General features: G+C 48.5%; 1 protein-coding gene across 1 annotated transcript in view; it reads right to left on the bottom strand.

The window, feature by feature from the left end:
* Positions 1-431: 431 nt before the first annotated feature.
* The window catches only part of CLPB (caseinolytic mitochondrial matrix peptidase chaperone subunit B), a 70,080-nt gene continuing 54,932 nt past the window's right edge, over positions 432-15,579 (bottom strand). Inside the window, exons 8-16 of the mRNA XM_033051178.2 lie at positions 14,333-14,410; positions 12,069-12,124; positions 9,720-9,764; positions 7,681-7,842; positions 5,859-6,015; positions 3,012-3,085; positions 2,409-2,528; positions 1,879-1,983; positions 432-1,124 (exon numbers count right to left, since the gene is read on the bottom strand). Coding sequence (XP_032907069.1) covers positions 873-1,124; positions 1,879-1,983; positions 2,409-2,528; positions 3,012-3,085; positions 5,859-6,015; positions 7,681-7,842; positions 9,720-9,764; positions 12,069-12,124; positions 14,333-14,410 — 1,049 coding nt within the window. The 3' untranslated portion in view covers positions 432-872. The remainder of the gene's footprint in view (positions 1,125-1,878; positions 1,984-2,408; positions 2,529-3,011; positions 3,086-5,858; positions 6,016-7,680; positions 7,843-9,719; positions 9,765-12,068; positions 12,125-14,332; positions 14,411-15,579) is intronic.

Below are 15,579 nucleotides of genomic sequence, written 5' to 3'. Positions count from 1 at the left end.
GAGACAGGGGACTTGGGGGTCATTAATCCTGGGAGGGTTCAATTTCCATATGTATTTCATGTTCTACTCTTCAAAACCTGTATCTGGGGTGCTCCAGTAGTGACCATGTCTCCTATTCCACCATGAGCAGCTCCCTGAAGGAGCCCCCACGGAGGGGCCACAGCCTCTGTGTCCCCATGGGGACAACTTGGACACCTCAGCTCCACCTGAGATATTAAATATTTTCTGGAAGAAGGTCAGGAGAAAGATTCAGCAAGGGGTTTGCACTAAGATGTTGCCTGGCTGGGCTGGAGAGATGTGACAGTGGGTCCCAGCTCCCAGTGGTGTTCCCCACTCTTGGTGACATTCCTGGTGATGAGCAGGAGACCCAGGAGTGCCCTGGGATGAGGATGGTGGTCTCAACAGCTGCTCCTTCTGGGGACACAAAGGGCTGGATGCGCATAGCATGTTTATTGCCATAAAGAAACAGGGACAATGCAGAACAAGTGCTTGGTGCCTTTTATACTCACACTCAGTTCCCATTCCCCACCTTGCCAGTCCAGCTAACGCAGCAAGCCCCCTCCCATGGGAATGACAAATTCATCCCAGCTCCTGCATGGTCCATAATTTGCTTCCCCTTTCCTTAAAAAACTCCAGCACCCTGTGAAACCCCAGGACCATCCACTGGCCCATCCCTGAATGGCACCAGGGCACCTTGCCACCCACAGCTGCACCCCCAGAGCCCTTCATGCCCATCCCGGGGCAGCTCCTGCCCATATCTGGGTCTGTGCCTCTGTCCATCTCCAGCAGTGGCAGGATGTGGCTCTGCCCTCTCTGACAGCTCACTCCAACTCCTGGGGTATTTTACCATCACTGTGAGCGCCCAGCGCTGCCTACAAGAAGTAAGTGATGTTTTCGGGGTTCAGCGGTGCCTGGATCTCCAGTTTTCGGGCCTTGCTGTCCTTCTCTACAATCTCCAGCCGCAGGGTTGGAGCCTTGGATTTTCCTGTGCTGGAGGAAGACCCCTCTGTGGTTTTCAGCAGCTGCTTGTCAGAGTCCTCCACGGTGATCCTGAGGGTGCAGCCCCGTGGCAGCAGGTCCTGCTCGTAGGCAGCTGCCAGCTGGTTCACCACGCGCCGCTCCACCTGAGGGACAGAGCAGATCCTGACAGGAAAACCCTGTGGAAAGCCTCCTGTGGAGATGGCCAGCTCCTGCCCACCCTCAGGTAGTGCAAAATGATGCAACCTTTTCTTCATCCCACTTATTCCCTGTCTCTGGAGTGTGGGTGTGCCACTTCCTCCCCCAGACCACGACATCTCCCCAGAGATGAGGACAGTCAGACCCACACAGGCATAAAATCATGGAAGGCTTTGGGTTGAAAAGGAGTTTTTAAAGTTTGTTAACATTTCATATCCCCCTGCTATGGGCAGGGTCACCTTCCACTAGACCAGGTTGCTCCAAGCCACATCCAACCTGACCTTGAACACTTCAGGGATGGCGCCGCCACAGCTTCTCTAGATAACTTGTGCCAGGGCCTCGCCATCCTCACAGGGAACAATTTCTTCCCAATATCCCATCCAACCCTGCCCTCTTGCAGTTTGAAGCCCTTCCCCTTCATCTATTACTCCAGGCCCTTTTTCCAAGTCCCTTCCAGCTGTCTTGGAGCCCTTTTAGGCACTGGAAGGGGCTCTAAAGTCTCAATGGAGCCTTCTTTTGCTCAGCTTGAACACCCCCAGCTCTCCCAGCCTGCCTCCAGCCCAGAGGGGCTACAGCCTCAGAGCATGACATCCTCTGGATTTCCTTCAGTGATTTTATCTCTCTTTTGATGCCTTTCCAACTCTGGCTCTCCCATCGGAGGTGACAGTACAAACTTTACCCCCACTTCCCTCGTGCCTTCACCTCGTGTTTGATGGAGCGGGCACCGTAGTGGAGGTTGTAGCCATCAGCCAGCACGTCCATGACCTCCCTGTCCCACAGCAGTGTGATGTTGTGCCTTGCCTTGGCCTGCCAGAGGGAAGGGGAGGAAAAGGAAGAAGAATTATGGATGCCCCCCAGCAAGCCTGGCACCCTTCTCCTTGAGCAGCACTGCAGTGCTGAGAAGGTTTGAGCTCCACCAGGTCAGTTCTTCACAACAAAGGGACCCCAAAATCCCATTTAGCCCCCAGAGAGCTCAGATGTGCAAAGACCAATCAGACAAATGGCATCTATGAAGGCAGCCTGGAGCTCATTCCTGCTCCAGTCCAACAGGAACCATCTCTGGTGCTCCCAGAGGTGCCAACTCTCCCCAGCAGCCCAGGTTCAACAGCTTGTAGGATAATGGTAAAGATACACATCACTGTGTATCTTTACCCCAGGACAGATGCTCTGGCAGGGATTTCTTCCAGAGTTATTCTGAGAAGTCCCCTCTAAAACAAATGATGTTTTTTTACCTTTTTGGCCCAAAAACTGAGCTCCTTGTTGACCAGCTGGATGAGCTCCGAGTGGCAAAAAGGGAGAAAATAGACAATTTCATTGATCCTCCCCAAGAATTCGTCCCGTCTGAAGTGAGCCTGCAAGGACAAGGGAGGAGGTCAGCAGGGAGAGGGATGGTGACCCTGATGGGAACAGCAGTGAGAGTGGCACTGCAGAAAGAGCTCCCCAGGGATCACCCCATCTCCCACAGCTTCCAGCAGCCATCCAGCCCCCATGCCATGGAGCTGGACAGCATCCCCTGAAGTGCTTCAGAAACATCTTAAAGAAACTGAAGGTCATGGGGATGTCACTGCAGTGACAGGAAAACCTGACCTTGGAGAGCAGACAACCCCCAAATCACACTGCAGCACTTCCTGTCCTGTGTCCCCTTCCCACCACACATCGTGGTTCCACTCCAAGAGTAAAGAAGCTGTGATTTATTTCTCCTGGGCTCTGACATCTCCAACATTTTTAGTGGGGTTACATCCCTTCTCTCATAGCTGGGAGAGAAACACAGGGAAGGAGTCTGGAAGCAAAGCTCAGGACAGCTGAAACATAAGCCATGAAAACACCACCCATACCTTCAAGATGGGGCGAATAACCTTCTCCTTGAACTGCTTGGAAATGGTGATCTTGTCGGTCATCTGTACGTCGTCTGGAAGAGAGGTGGATGGAGGGTGTCAATAGGGACAGTAGGACAGTGGCTTCACCTCTGTCTGGACAAGCTGGAGCTGAGGGCAAGGAAGGGTGGGGTGGGTACTGCAGGACAGACCTGGGACCTCCACACATGCCAGCAGTTTGCTTTGGCAGCGTGGTGTCCCTGCACTTGGCACTGTGGACAGCAGTTCTGGGTCCTGTGGTGCTCCAGGGGAACATCCTATGCTGATGTGGCTTCCTTGAATGGCCAAAATGCCCTGGCTCTGCCTCTGCTCCCTGTTCTGTACCCACAGGAGCTGCTCCCAGAGGTTTTGGGAAGCTGAAGTGCCCAGCTGGGCTCCACAGCAGATGATGACCTGACACACAGAGCACTCTGCCCCTCTGGGGCTGTGAGCACTGGAAGAGCCTGCGGCCTCTCCAGCAAACACAAACTCATGCTCAGGGCGCCTGCAGCACAGCTCAGGCTGCAGTCTACTTCCCTCTGCTGACTGCAGATGGAGCCAGGGTCTGGCTGCTCTCGAATCCTGGCTCCCAGCCACTCTGGATGTTTGGCTGCAGCATCACCCTTCTTCCTCTCAGTGCCTGTCTTCCTCTTTGTCTTTATCATCACAGTTCTTCCCACAGCTTCACCCATTCCACATTCATTCTCCTCCATGTGCTGTTCGATACCAGGGTGCTCACAGTGAGATAGATTCCTGTGCTCTGTATTGGATTCTGGCACACAGGGCAGGGGATGCAAGACCCATGCTGGGTGCTGGGACCCTGTCCCAGCTTTGCAGCCTCCATGAAGATTGCTGCCCCTCACCAGCAGTGGCAGAAGGGGTTCTCAGACTCCATTGGATAGGTAGTTTAGGCTGGAAAAACCCTCTGAGACCATTTAGTCCAAGTGTTCCCCCAGCACTGTCAAGCCCACCACTAAACCGTGTCCCCAAGTTCCCCATCCACGTATCTTTTAAATCCCTCTAGGGATGGGAACTCCACCACTGCCCAGGGCAGCCTGTGCCAGGGTTGGACAACACTTTCGGGGAATGAATTTTCCCAATATCCAACCTAAACCTCTCCTGGCATAAATTGAGGCTATTTCCTCTTGTCCTGTCACTTGTTACCTGGAAGAAGAGACTCCAACCCCTCTCTCTTGGGCAGGGATGCCAGTAAGTCCCAGTGTTTTAGCAGAGGAGAGCTGGAAAGGCAGAGGAGCCAGCACTGCTACCAGCATTTCCACTTCCCATATGTAATATCTGCTGCTGCCACCAGTAGATGCAGAGCCTACTGGGGAAGCTGCTCCTTCCCTTTATCTTCCCATTTATCTGCCTGCCAGGCACTTTAGTGACCTCCTGCCACGGCATCTCCACACTGAGAGCTCAGGAAATGGACAGGAGCTCCTTGAAACCCAATTGAGGGCAGCTGCTGTGCCCAAATGCCCTCCCCAGCTCCTCTCCTGCTGCAGCTGTACTGTCCCAGAAATTAAAATTCAATGCTCTCCTCATTGAGCAGGGAAACGTTTGGCATTTTCAAATGTTATTCTGGAAAGTTCAGTTGACAATGTGTTTTGTCCTTTACCCAGCCTGATTGAAGTTTAAAGATTCTGAATTAAGCCAGTGTCGACAGCCACTTCTCCAAAGTAAAAGGAAGAGAGAGTAAAAGAAAGAGAGAGTAAAAGGGAGAAAGAAGCTGCAAAATAGATTTGATGCCAAAATCCAACATTTTTTCCCACTCCTGTGGAGCTGATGCAGGAATATGGTGTATCTGAGATGGCACAGGCTGCTGGATACCTTGAGAAAGATGTGGCATCCAGACAATTAAGATCATAAAAGGATCTTAAAAACCCCAAAGTAAGTTTTTTAAGACTGATGAGAAAAGAAGGGATGCAGTCTCCTTGGTTATCCACTGGCACAGCAGCATCTGATGGAAACAGGCTTTCCCTCTGCTCTGTGTGACAAACATTGCCTAAAAGGGACAGTCCCTAGTGCTAGGTTCACCATTCATCTGTATATCCTCAGAGTTACCAGCAAAGGCACTGGAGGTTGCACATCAAGTTGTTAATTTTTAATCTCAGAGACTGCCCTTCTCCTCATTCCCTTTTTATTACCTAATTCACATTTTGGGAAATTTTTCTCCAGGAGCCTGATATGTGAGGCCAGGGCTCTCATTCCACAGGGAAGTAAAATTCACTAAGCTCAGTCCTTTTGGGAAGGACTGAGAGGAAACAAAACTTTTCCCCTTTCCTATGAGAACCTGAATCAGCCACAGTCTTTTGCAGGAAGCATTTGGAAGGGTAAAAAAAAAGAGAAGGGTGAGTTGAGAAAGAGAATCAGGGAATCACATAAGAGTTTCCACTGAGAGGGACCTTAAAGACCATCCAGTTTCAATCCACCTGCTCTGAAATCCTCATTATTTTACATTGCATCCTTCAGAGGAAGACTGCATCTTTTAGGTTCTGTCCAGTCTCAGCCTTTCTCATCCCATACTCACTTCTCTGAGTGTTTCAGGCCAGATTGGATGGAGCAACCTAGTCTAATGGAAGGTGTCCTGGCCCATGGCAGGGGGTTGGAATGGGATGGTCTTTAAAGCGCCTTCCAACCCAAACCCTTCTGAGATTTCAAACTTCCTGGCAGAGGAGCATTCCCAAGCCATGTGGGCCAGTTAGAACCAGTGGAGAGGGTCTGAAGGGTCTGGGTGTGCCCCCTGCTGAGGGATGGCTGAGCTGGTGTTAGAGTTGTGTTAGGAAGGAGGGAGGGTCTTTAGGGATTTGAAGATTGAAACCCCAGTACCTAAGTTTTCTGCGATCCTTTTCTTGCTCATCTCCATGGCCTCTTGCCGGAGCTGCAGTGCATGCTCTGCAATCTCCTCACTGGCCACGTTGGAGGTCATGATGAAGATGGCATCCTTGCAGTCAATGGTCTTCCCCTTCCCATCTGTCAACCTGCCCTGCAACAACAGCAAGATGACACCAGCCATGTCAGCAGGTGCTGGAGGACATAGCAAAAACACCAGGAAAAAGAACATGGAACATCCTGTTTTTCCCCAGAGTGAATTTATTTTTGAAGGGACACCTGAGGATTGAGTGGAAGGAAGCAAGGATGAGGTTGGAGAAGTCCTTGTCTCTACATAAATGGAAGGAACTTCTCCTGCACATGGTCCCAGCCTGCCCCATCCAGGACAGAATTGACAGAAGCACTGGGAGATGCCTTGCCAGGAGGGTTGGGCCAGTCCATGTTCAGACTGGAGAGAAGGAGGCACTTCCCATTCTCTACAACTCTCTGACAGGAGGTTGGATCTGGGACAGGGTCCTGGTCTCCTCCAGGTAACAAAGGACAGGACAAGAATAAATGGCCTCAAGTTGCACCAGGGAAGCTATAGGTTGGGTGTCAGGAAATATTTCTTCCCTGAAAGTGTTGTCCAGCCTTAGCACTGTCTACCCAGGGCAGTGTTGGAGCCCCCATCCCTGGAGGGATTTGAAAGCTGTGTGGATGTGGCATTTAGGTTTAGTGATGGGCTTGGCAGTGCTGAGGGAAGGGTTAGACTTGATGGTCTCAGAGGACTTTTCCAACCTCAGTGATTCCGTGACTGCGTGGCTGCCCATATGTAACTTGTCAGCCTTTGACCCTCTGCCTGTCTCCCTGTGGTGGTTTTAGGTCTGACACGAGCCCCAGACTCGGGTCAGCGCTAATGCTAGTGCTAATCCTAACTCTGCCTGTGGCTGTGGTTTGGGCTGGGCAGAGCCCACAAATAACAACGTTATGGCTGTAACAGAGTGACCTGAGTAGCAGAGCTCCTCATCCCTGTGGGATCAATCACCTAGAAAACCAGGGCTGCCCAGCACACTGCTGCAGTGGCATCAACCCTCAGCCCCCAGTCCAGGAACCTTTCCAAAGCACCATTGCTCTTGATTAATAATATAAAAAAGAGAGGGAAATAAGGAAAAAAAGCAGCATCTCCCCAGGCTGTTTCTTTCCTCAATCCATCTCCAACAGCAGAGATCCAGCACAATGACACAAATCCTTGTTGGGTGCTTGAGATTAACATTTGGGTTATTGCCCTGTCAAGTGCCTGGTACAGGAATTGATTTCACATTGAACTGCTACTGTGATGATCTATGCAAGAAAAATGGTGTTATTAATCCTTACAAGAAAAACAAAAAACCTTTTAAAACCTTCCGGCATGTTGGCCTGGACTTTGGTGGCTTCTGAGGACAGACTGGGACCTTCAAAATCAACCAGACAGCTGGAGAGTGACTTTTGACAAGGGCCTGGAGTGACAGGACAAGGGAGAATGGCTTCCCATTGACAGAGAGCAGGATTAGACACGATATTTGGAGGGAATTCTTCCCTGTGAGGATGGTGAGGTCCTGGCACAGGTTGTTCAAAGCAGCTGTGGCTGCCCCATCTCTGGAAGTGTTCAAGGCCAGGCTGGACGTGGCTTAGAGCAACCTGGTCTAGTGAAAGGTGTCTCTGCCCATGGCAGGAAGGGTGGACTAGATGTGCTTTTAAGGTCCCTCCCAACCCAAACTTCTCCATCTGTCATCCCTCTCACCCCACATTGTCACCTTCTGCATGTCCCTTGTGTGGACTCTAACCTGAACAGTGAATTTACCTCATCGAACAGCTGCAGCATGATGGTGAGCACATCAGGGTGGGCTTTGTCCACCTCGTCGAAGAGCACCACAGCATTTGGGCACTGCCTCAGCTTTTTGGTGAGCTGTCCACCCTCTTCATGGCCCACATAGCCAGGTGGTGAGCCAATGAATTTTGCCACCTGGAACAAAGGAACAGGGAAGGTGAAGGCTGATCCATGGACAGTAGGAATGAAGCCCTTCTGGTAGCTCGTCAGGCCACCACCGCTCTTTGCTGCTGACAAAGCAAGTTCTATGTTCTTTGTGACACCTACCACACCCAAAATCAGATTAATAAGCAACAATTAAGCAAAATAAGGATTGAGCAATTCCCTGTGCAGAGCTCAAACCAGCATCCACGGAGCAGGCATGGGCAGGTTGGAAAGCACCAGCCATGCTTTGGTATGCAGGGTCTGAGCGACCTGTCCCAGACATCCAAGACCTATTTTCATTCATTTTAGCCTTTTTAAGAGCAAGGATTCAAAGGATTCTGAGTGGCAGGTGGTTCTGGTGCAGAATCAAAGCCGTAAGTAGGCTTTGTGGGAAGAGGCCACAAGTAAAACACCTTTCCTATGTCGTCATTTCTTGACACAGTGGTTTTTTTTTAATGTTTAGAAATTTAGAAGGTTATATAGAATAGTATTTCTGACAACAGGAATGTTTCGGCAAATGACAATTTTTGACACACAGCTTGGTGTGTCTTACATCCACCCGTGTCTGAGTGTCACCCAGTCACAGTCTGTTATCACAGAATCATGGAATGGTTTTGAATTGGAAGGGACCAGGCAGTGCTAGCCCTGCTGTAATACACAGGGACACATTCCACTGCACCAGGTTGCTTCAAGCCCCATTCAATCTGGCCTTGAACTCTTCTAAGAATGGGGTAGCCACAGCTTCACTGGGCAACCTGTCCCCGTGTTTTACCACTCTCAGTGCTAGGATTTTGCTGCTTTTTGGGGACACAGGGCCCTCCAAAGAGATTCAGGACCCCCTCAGCTGCAGGTGACCTTGGCAAGGATCACAGAAAACCTGGCATGTTGGACCTCCTGTGGCACCAGTATTAGGCAGAAGCTATGATGGGAGGGGTGGACTTGGCACCACTGTCCTGCATTCTGCTGGATTCTCCCCTTTTCCTCCATGGAAGGTAGGCTGAGGCAATGGTCCCACACTGGACCTAGAAATGTTTTGGGGATAAGGTGTTTGGGGTAAGCTGTGCCTGCCTGGGCATTAATAGGTGATGAACAGCATGTGGCTGTGGGTTTTCATGCACAAGATGCTTCTCAGCTGCTCCCTCCCCAAGGGCTCACCCCACCCTAAGGAACTCACTGTTAATTTCCTTGCTCTTTGGTCTCTGTTCCTAATTTGCCTCAATGCCTTGGTTCCAGCCAGGACAGGGTTAATTTTTGCAGTAGTCAGCAAGTGCAAGGCTTGGACCTGGAGGTATCTTATCTCATTGCTGGGAGCACAGGGAAAGGAGTCTCTTCTGGGGAGAACGGGTTCCTTCTGGTCAAATAAGAGTGGCAGAAAGATGTGGAGAAACCTAAGTGGCCAGTTCTGAGCTGGAGGGCGTGGCTGTGGCTGTGGCTGGGTTGGATCAGTGAGCATTTTGCATGTGAATCACTCCCTCTCTTTTTTACATACTTTTGTTACTAATATTGTTGCTTGATTGTTTTCTTATATAATTTCTGTTTCCAGTAAATTGCTCTTACGTCAACCCACGGCCTTTACCTTTTGAGCCTCCAGTTCTCCTCTCCAGCCCACTGCTGTGAGGAGGGTCAAGGGGAGATGGGGAGTGAGTGAGTAGATCCTGGTTTGGAATGTCTCAGTGGGAGCACTAAATTGGGGAGTACCATGTCTAAACCACGACACTCAAAGCTGCTTTCTGACAATTTACTTGCAATTTAATGCACAACTTGGAAAAACTCCTGTTGTTCTGCTGTGCTCCCACCCTGACACACCAAAATGCCCATTTTTTCTGGATTAAATTTCAAGCTGCTCCCTTCAGAGCCCATTTACTGACCTCATGCCTCTCCTGGAACTCTGACATGTCCAGTCTGATGAAACCCTGCAAGAGATTTAGGACGAGATTTGATCAATCTGCTCGCTGCCAGAGCTGGAGCAGTACTGACAGGGCTGAAATTTTCTAAATAAAATAGTTATTTTTGTGGTTCAGCTTTTCAGAAATCAATCACAAGAAGAATGCAACACCCCTCTACAAAAATCCAGCAAAAATCATAAAGCTGAGGTGAACTGGGCTTGTGGGTGAGCACCTGAAACAGAGAATAGTGTTAGAGAATTTATAGCTTCCGCCCCAGTTTCCATTTTGCATATGAAAAGCTGATGATTCACTGCAGCTACTGAATATTGTGATCATGGAGCTGTAATCCACATCCTAGATGGAAAAGGAAAAGAATGGCAAGGGGAGGGAAGAGGAATATTTCAGTTGGAAAGGACCTACAGTGATCCTCTCATCCAGCTGACCAAGAAGCAGCCAAGTCTGAACTTCCCAGAACCATCCTGGACATAGTCAACCAGATATAAGCACTGTCCATGATGGAGAAGGAGACATGTCTGGGAATACATCTCATCTGGACATGTGTGCATGGCACACACATGGACACCACCACCTGGGGATCCCAGAATTAGAGAACAGAATCATTGAACCATTTGGATTGGAAAAGCCCTCTGAGACAACAGAGCCAAACTTCCCCTAGCACTGCCAAGCTCACCACCAACCCACGTCCCCAGGTGCCACATCCACACATCTGTTACATCTCTTCAGGGATGGGGACTCCACCACTGGCCCAGGCAGACTTTTCCAGAGCTGAACAGAAAAAAAGAATCCCTAATATCCAACTTAAACCTTCTTTGTTGCAACTTGAGGCAGTTTCCTCTAGTCCTGTCATTTGTTACCAGGGAAAATAATGGAATCAGAAAATGGTTAGGGTTGGAAGAGACCTTTAGGACCAACCCATTCCAACCCCCTTGACACAGGGAAGGACACTTTCTACTAGACCAAGTGGCTCCAAGCCCCATTCAGCCTGGTTTTGAACACTTTCAGACATGTGGCAGTTCTCTGGACAAAATATTCCCATGCAGTAATTTCCCTTAAAATTATTAAAATATCTACAAACTGCCCAGGGCAGAGCGAGATGGAAAAAATTGACTCTGTCTTGCAGACGAAAGGGGGACAGTTCCAGGTTTTCCTTTCTTAATCCATCAGTTCCTGTGAATTGCTGCCCCTCATCAGAGCCTGTGGGGGGTATGACCCCCTCTCATCCCTCATTAGGGCACCAATGGCTGAGCTGGTTCATTACTAATAAATCCCAGATTCCCACTGCTATCAAATTAACACAACACTCAGGGTTTAACTGATTTCCCCACTGGATGTCTGGCCATGGAGCAGTTCCACGTGTGGGATTAGGGATGAAGGTGCTTGAGATCCAGGATTTATGGCTTCTGGAAGGCATTTATAGAGTCTTGAGGAAAAGAAACCAGAACAGTTGTTTTTATAGCATTGGTTCCAGTTTGGTCTTTCTACACGAGTCGCTGCATTGTGTGTCCATCCTCCACTGCTGGAGGATGTGGGGAAGAGGGGATTCATCAACACACAGCTCCACTTGTCTTCCCTTCTTTTCCCTGGCACCATGTGGAAAAGACCTAAGCACCTCTTACAGGAAGGCAGAGGCTTAAATGTGAAACATTGAAGAGAATGTAATGTAACAGATTGGAATGTAATGGAATAGAATAGATTGGAATATTTTGGAATGAAACAATAGAAAGAATGGAACACATTAGAAAGGAATGGAATGGAATAGAATGGAATGGAATGGAATGGAATAGAATAGAATAGAATAGAATAGAATAGAATAGAATAGAATAGAATAGAACAGAACAGAATAGAAACCCCAGACACCACTGAAGTGTCCTCCTGCAAAGCTACCACCTTCATGAAGTAATTCCAACCCATCTTCTCTAAAATCCGACCACTGGGTAACAAACTAAATAATTCAAACTGCTTATGGATACCAAAAACTTCAGCACTTAAAATTCTGAGCAGGAAATCAATGTTGCATTGCTACACTCCATACTGGCAGGATGTGACAAGTGGTGGAGCTGGGGACATGAAAACCAGATTTCTGTAATTTTGTCCTTCTAACAATTTACAGTGATATTAGTAATAGAGGCAAAAATTATGGATGAGTTTAAAAGGCCCTTCCAACCCAGACCAGTCTGTGACTCTATGACCTTCAAAGGTCCTTCTCAGTGCAGAAATCTTTTCTCAGGGCAGCACAGCCACACAATGAACCCCCTGATGACCCTCCCCACACCCCTTTACTGCCAGCACAAAGCTGGGATGAGCCATTACCTTTTTGATGTCCTTATGGATGTACTTGGCTGTTTGCTTGGCCAGCTCTGTTTTACCTGTTCCAGAGAAGGGAAGAAAAAATTTACATTAAACCAGGTCTATCTTCTGTCTGTTCACCAGTTCTGCTAACACCAGGGCTGGAACTTCCTGCAACCAATACATGTATTGGGAAGTGGTTATTGCTGTTTTACCTCTGGGATCACACTCACTGGGGTTCCCTGCCTGGGCAGGGTGAACAGATGCATTAGAATAGCAGCATCTCTGCACTGGCTCCTTCAGCTTTCATTGATTCTCACATGATGGGAACAAAGCTCTTGATGTTTTCCACAAAAAATGTGGATAAATCAGAGCTTTGCTATATTGCGTAGATCAGATTTTTGTAAATTTACCCTCAATATTCCAAGTTCTTCATGCAATGCCTTGTAATCTTCAAATAAAGAATTTCAAGGAAATGGGGTGTTTTTCCTTTGCTTTATATAAGATAATGGTCAAAAATTTCTGAGATTAGGAACAATCAGTAATGGAGCAAATCCACCGTGATGGGGGTGAACACATGCACCAGCTCATGCCAGGCCATGTTTTGTTCTCCCAGCCCATCCATCTGGGAAAAAACATCATTACAGAGGCGGTTTTATTGAAGTGTGGGTGCCAGAAAACTTCTCTTCTCTGCTGCTACCCCCCAGCATGACACTGCTGGCTTTGTCAGGTTGACTGGGAAGGACTAGGCTGATTTTGGCTCCTGGGGTGACTGGCAAAGCTGAGGTGAAGCCCGTCACCCCTCTGGAGATGGATGCTCTGGGGGTTCACACTTGTCCCTCACACACCCATCCGCAGTGCACTGCACAGGGATCCCTGTGGGATTTACCTGCACACTGAAAAATAAATGAGCATGGACAGAAACAACTATTCTGAAGAAAAAACCCACATGGTTTTAAATGGAAATTAGGTTTAAAAGTACATTCTTACTGGAGTATTGTACATCTGCCCACAGCTGTATTGCAGGAACAATAGATCTGGTGGGTCAGATCAACAAACCACCAAAAAAAAGGCTACAAATATGGGAATTCATGGGGTGTGCTCTGCTCCACCTGATAAATCTCTGCCAAAATTTAGCCTTTGATTTCAGTTTGAGCTTTGCCAACTTTGGATGATGCTGGATCAGAGCTCGTGATGTGTAAGGATGCAAGAAACTTTGCTTCCTATAAAAAATAAAGAGAGAAAAAAGGAAAATAAAAGAGGAAAGGAAAGGAAAGGAAAGGAAAGGAAAGGAAAGGAAAGGAAAGGAAAGGAAAGGAAAGGAAAGGAAAGGAAAGGAAAGGAAAGGAAAGGAAAGGAAAGGAAAGGAAAGGAAAGGAAAGGAAAGGAAAGGAAAGGAAAGGAAAGGAAAGGAAAGGAAAGGAAAGGAAAGGAAAGGAAAGGAAAGGAAAGGAAAGGAAAGGAAAGGAAAAGGAAAGGGAAAGGGAAACTCCCATGGAAGGCCATGGGAGTGGAAAAGCCAACAATTTACATCCCTGAGTCTTCAGATCTGCTGTAACAGGGCAATGAAGTATCAAAAATATTTAATCCTGGTTTTACACAGCTTTATAGCAACTTATTTGGAGTTAATGCTTGGCCTGGCACTGTTCTGTGGCAGGAGCATGGTCTCACCTGTGCCCCTTTAACCCCTTGGCACCGGAGCATTCCTGAGCCCTTTGGGAGGCAGTGGAGGCAGTGGAGGCAGAAGCCCTGAGGTTGTTCCAAATGTCACAGATCAGTTACTTTGAAGCTGTTTTGTTGGGGTTTTTTTCCACAACTAAAAGTCATTTGGACCATTTCATGAACTGATCAGCTGTCATGTGGCATTTGATTGGGCTGGAGGACAAATCTTATTGGTGTCAATAAAATCCTGTCATTCCAAAGCAACCTGTGCCCACAGGAGCAGACGAGCAGAGATTCAGTTTGCAGGCAGCAAATTTCTACCATTATCCCACTATTCCCACTGAATAGAGGGGTTTTCACCAGAAAGTTGTTAAAGTAATACTTTTACTCTGAAAACTGTCCCTTTTTGAGACTTGGAGGGGACTTGTCCTCTGGGATAACTCAGCATGAGGCTGGATGTGGCTGTGTGTGCTGGTGTCCAGCTGTGGTCACCCTGCTGGATGATGGGTGACCTGCTGAAAGATGACAGTGTGTTTAACTGATATTTTATTCCCTGCAGCCCTGCAACAGCTCCCACCCCCTCTCCTCAGGGCTCTGCATCCCCCTCACCACAACCCAAACGTTACCTATTCCAGATGATCCCAAGAAAAGAAACACCAGCGGGTGCTCCTCATCATACCAGCCATTTTCCTTCCTCCGAATAGCTGCATTTGAAGACAATGAAAACAAAAAAGAGGGGGGGAAGCATATAAATCAATGCCACAAAGCAAGTGTAATTATCACTAAGTATACACTATGTTTTACTGCTCTCTACCCACTCCCAGTCCTCCCTGCCATTAGTGCTCTCTAATTTGATTAGCCAGCCAAGGCCCCAGAGACACCTAATAAGGTTAGCATGGATTTGGAAAGCTGCCCAGAGCAGATTTCGGATAAAGTTTTCCAGGATGTGCACTCAGCGTTGCCAGGGAGACGGCAGAGGGGGGGGACAAGGATGGATGGATGGACAGAGGGATGGAGAGGCACTCGCCAGCTCCCAAGTGCAACCTTTCTGTGAGGAAAAAACAGCAGTTTTGAAGAGCTTTATAGGTTATTTCTGGCATGGTACGGGAAGAGGGAGGTGGGTGAAGGTCACAAATGCTCTGAATTGGTGCAAGGACTGGGAAAAGTGTGGTGATTATCTCAGTGCCTCTCTGGACAGCAGCATCCAAGTGCATCCTGGGTGAGATACCAGTGGAAAATTTTACAAAAGGCAAGAGCTCTGATTCCTTCCCAAACTCCCAGTCTGACCAGCACAGCCCTTTCTCAGGACAGACATGGATCTGCTGTGCAGAGTGGGTGATGGCTCCTACCCCCATGGGAGCCCATGGCTCCCCAGGATGCTCTTCAGCCCCGCAGAGCAGCCTCAGTCTCTGTGAACATGCTCACCAAACCAGCAATATAATTTCACTGGGCTTATTTGAAGGAGAAGGAACTGCTTTTGAGGCAAGAAGATCAAATCTCATCCTCTGCTGGCTGAATCTGGTCTCTGGAACACAGAAGTTGTTCCCCTGGATCAGACCAGCTTCTAGCTCAGTGTGAGAGATTACTGACATCCCAGCCTTTCTGCTTTATCCACAGTATTTCAATCCAGCCTGTAAATCTTGTAAGGTGTTTTGTAAGAGACAACATGCAGACTCAGGACCCCTCAGATCCAGCAAGGTGTCATGACTGGCACACAGTGCTCCCAAGTCCAGCTGAACCCAAAATGTGGCGCATTAGGAAGCATGGCATGAAAATGGTAAGATGTCCAAAAATTGTAACTGACAGTAAAATGAAGGTAGTAGGGGAAAATAGCAGCACTGGAGGTGGGATGAGCAGAAGGAAAACACTGGGA

Source organism: Catharus ustulatus, chromosome 2 (assembly GCF_009819885.2).
Source record: "Catharus ustulatus isolate bCatUst1 chromosome 2, bCatUst1.pri.v2, whole genome shotgun sequence".
Lineage (NCBI taxonomy): Eukaryota > Metazoa > Chordata > Aves > Passeriformes > Turdidae > Catharus > Catharus ustulatus.
Note: the sequence above shows the minus strand (reverse complement) of the source record. Positions and strands in the feature narration are given on the sequence as shown.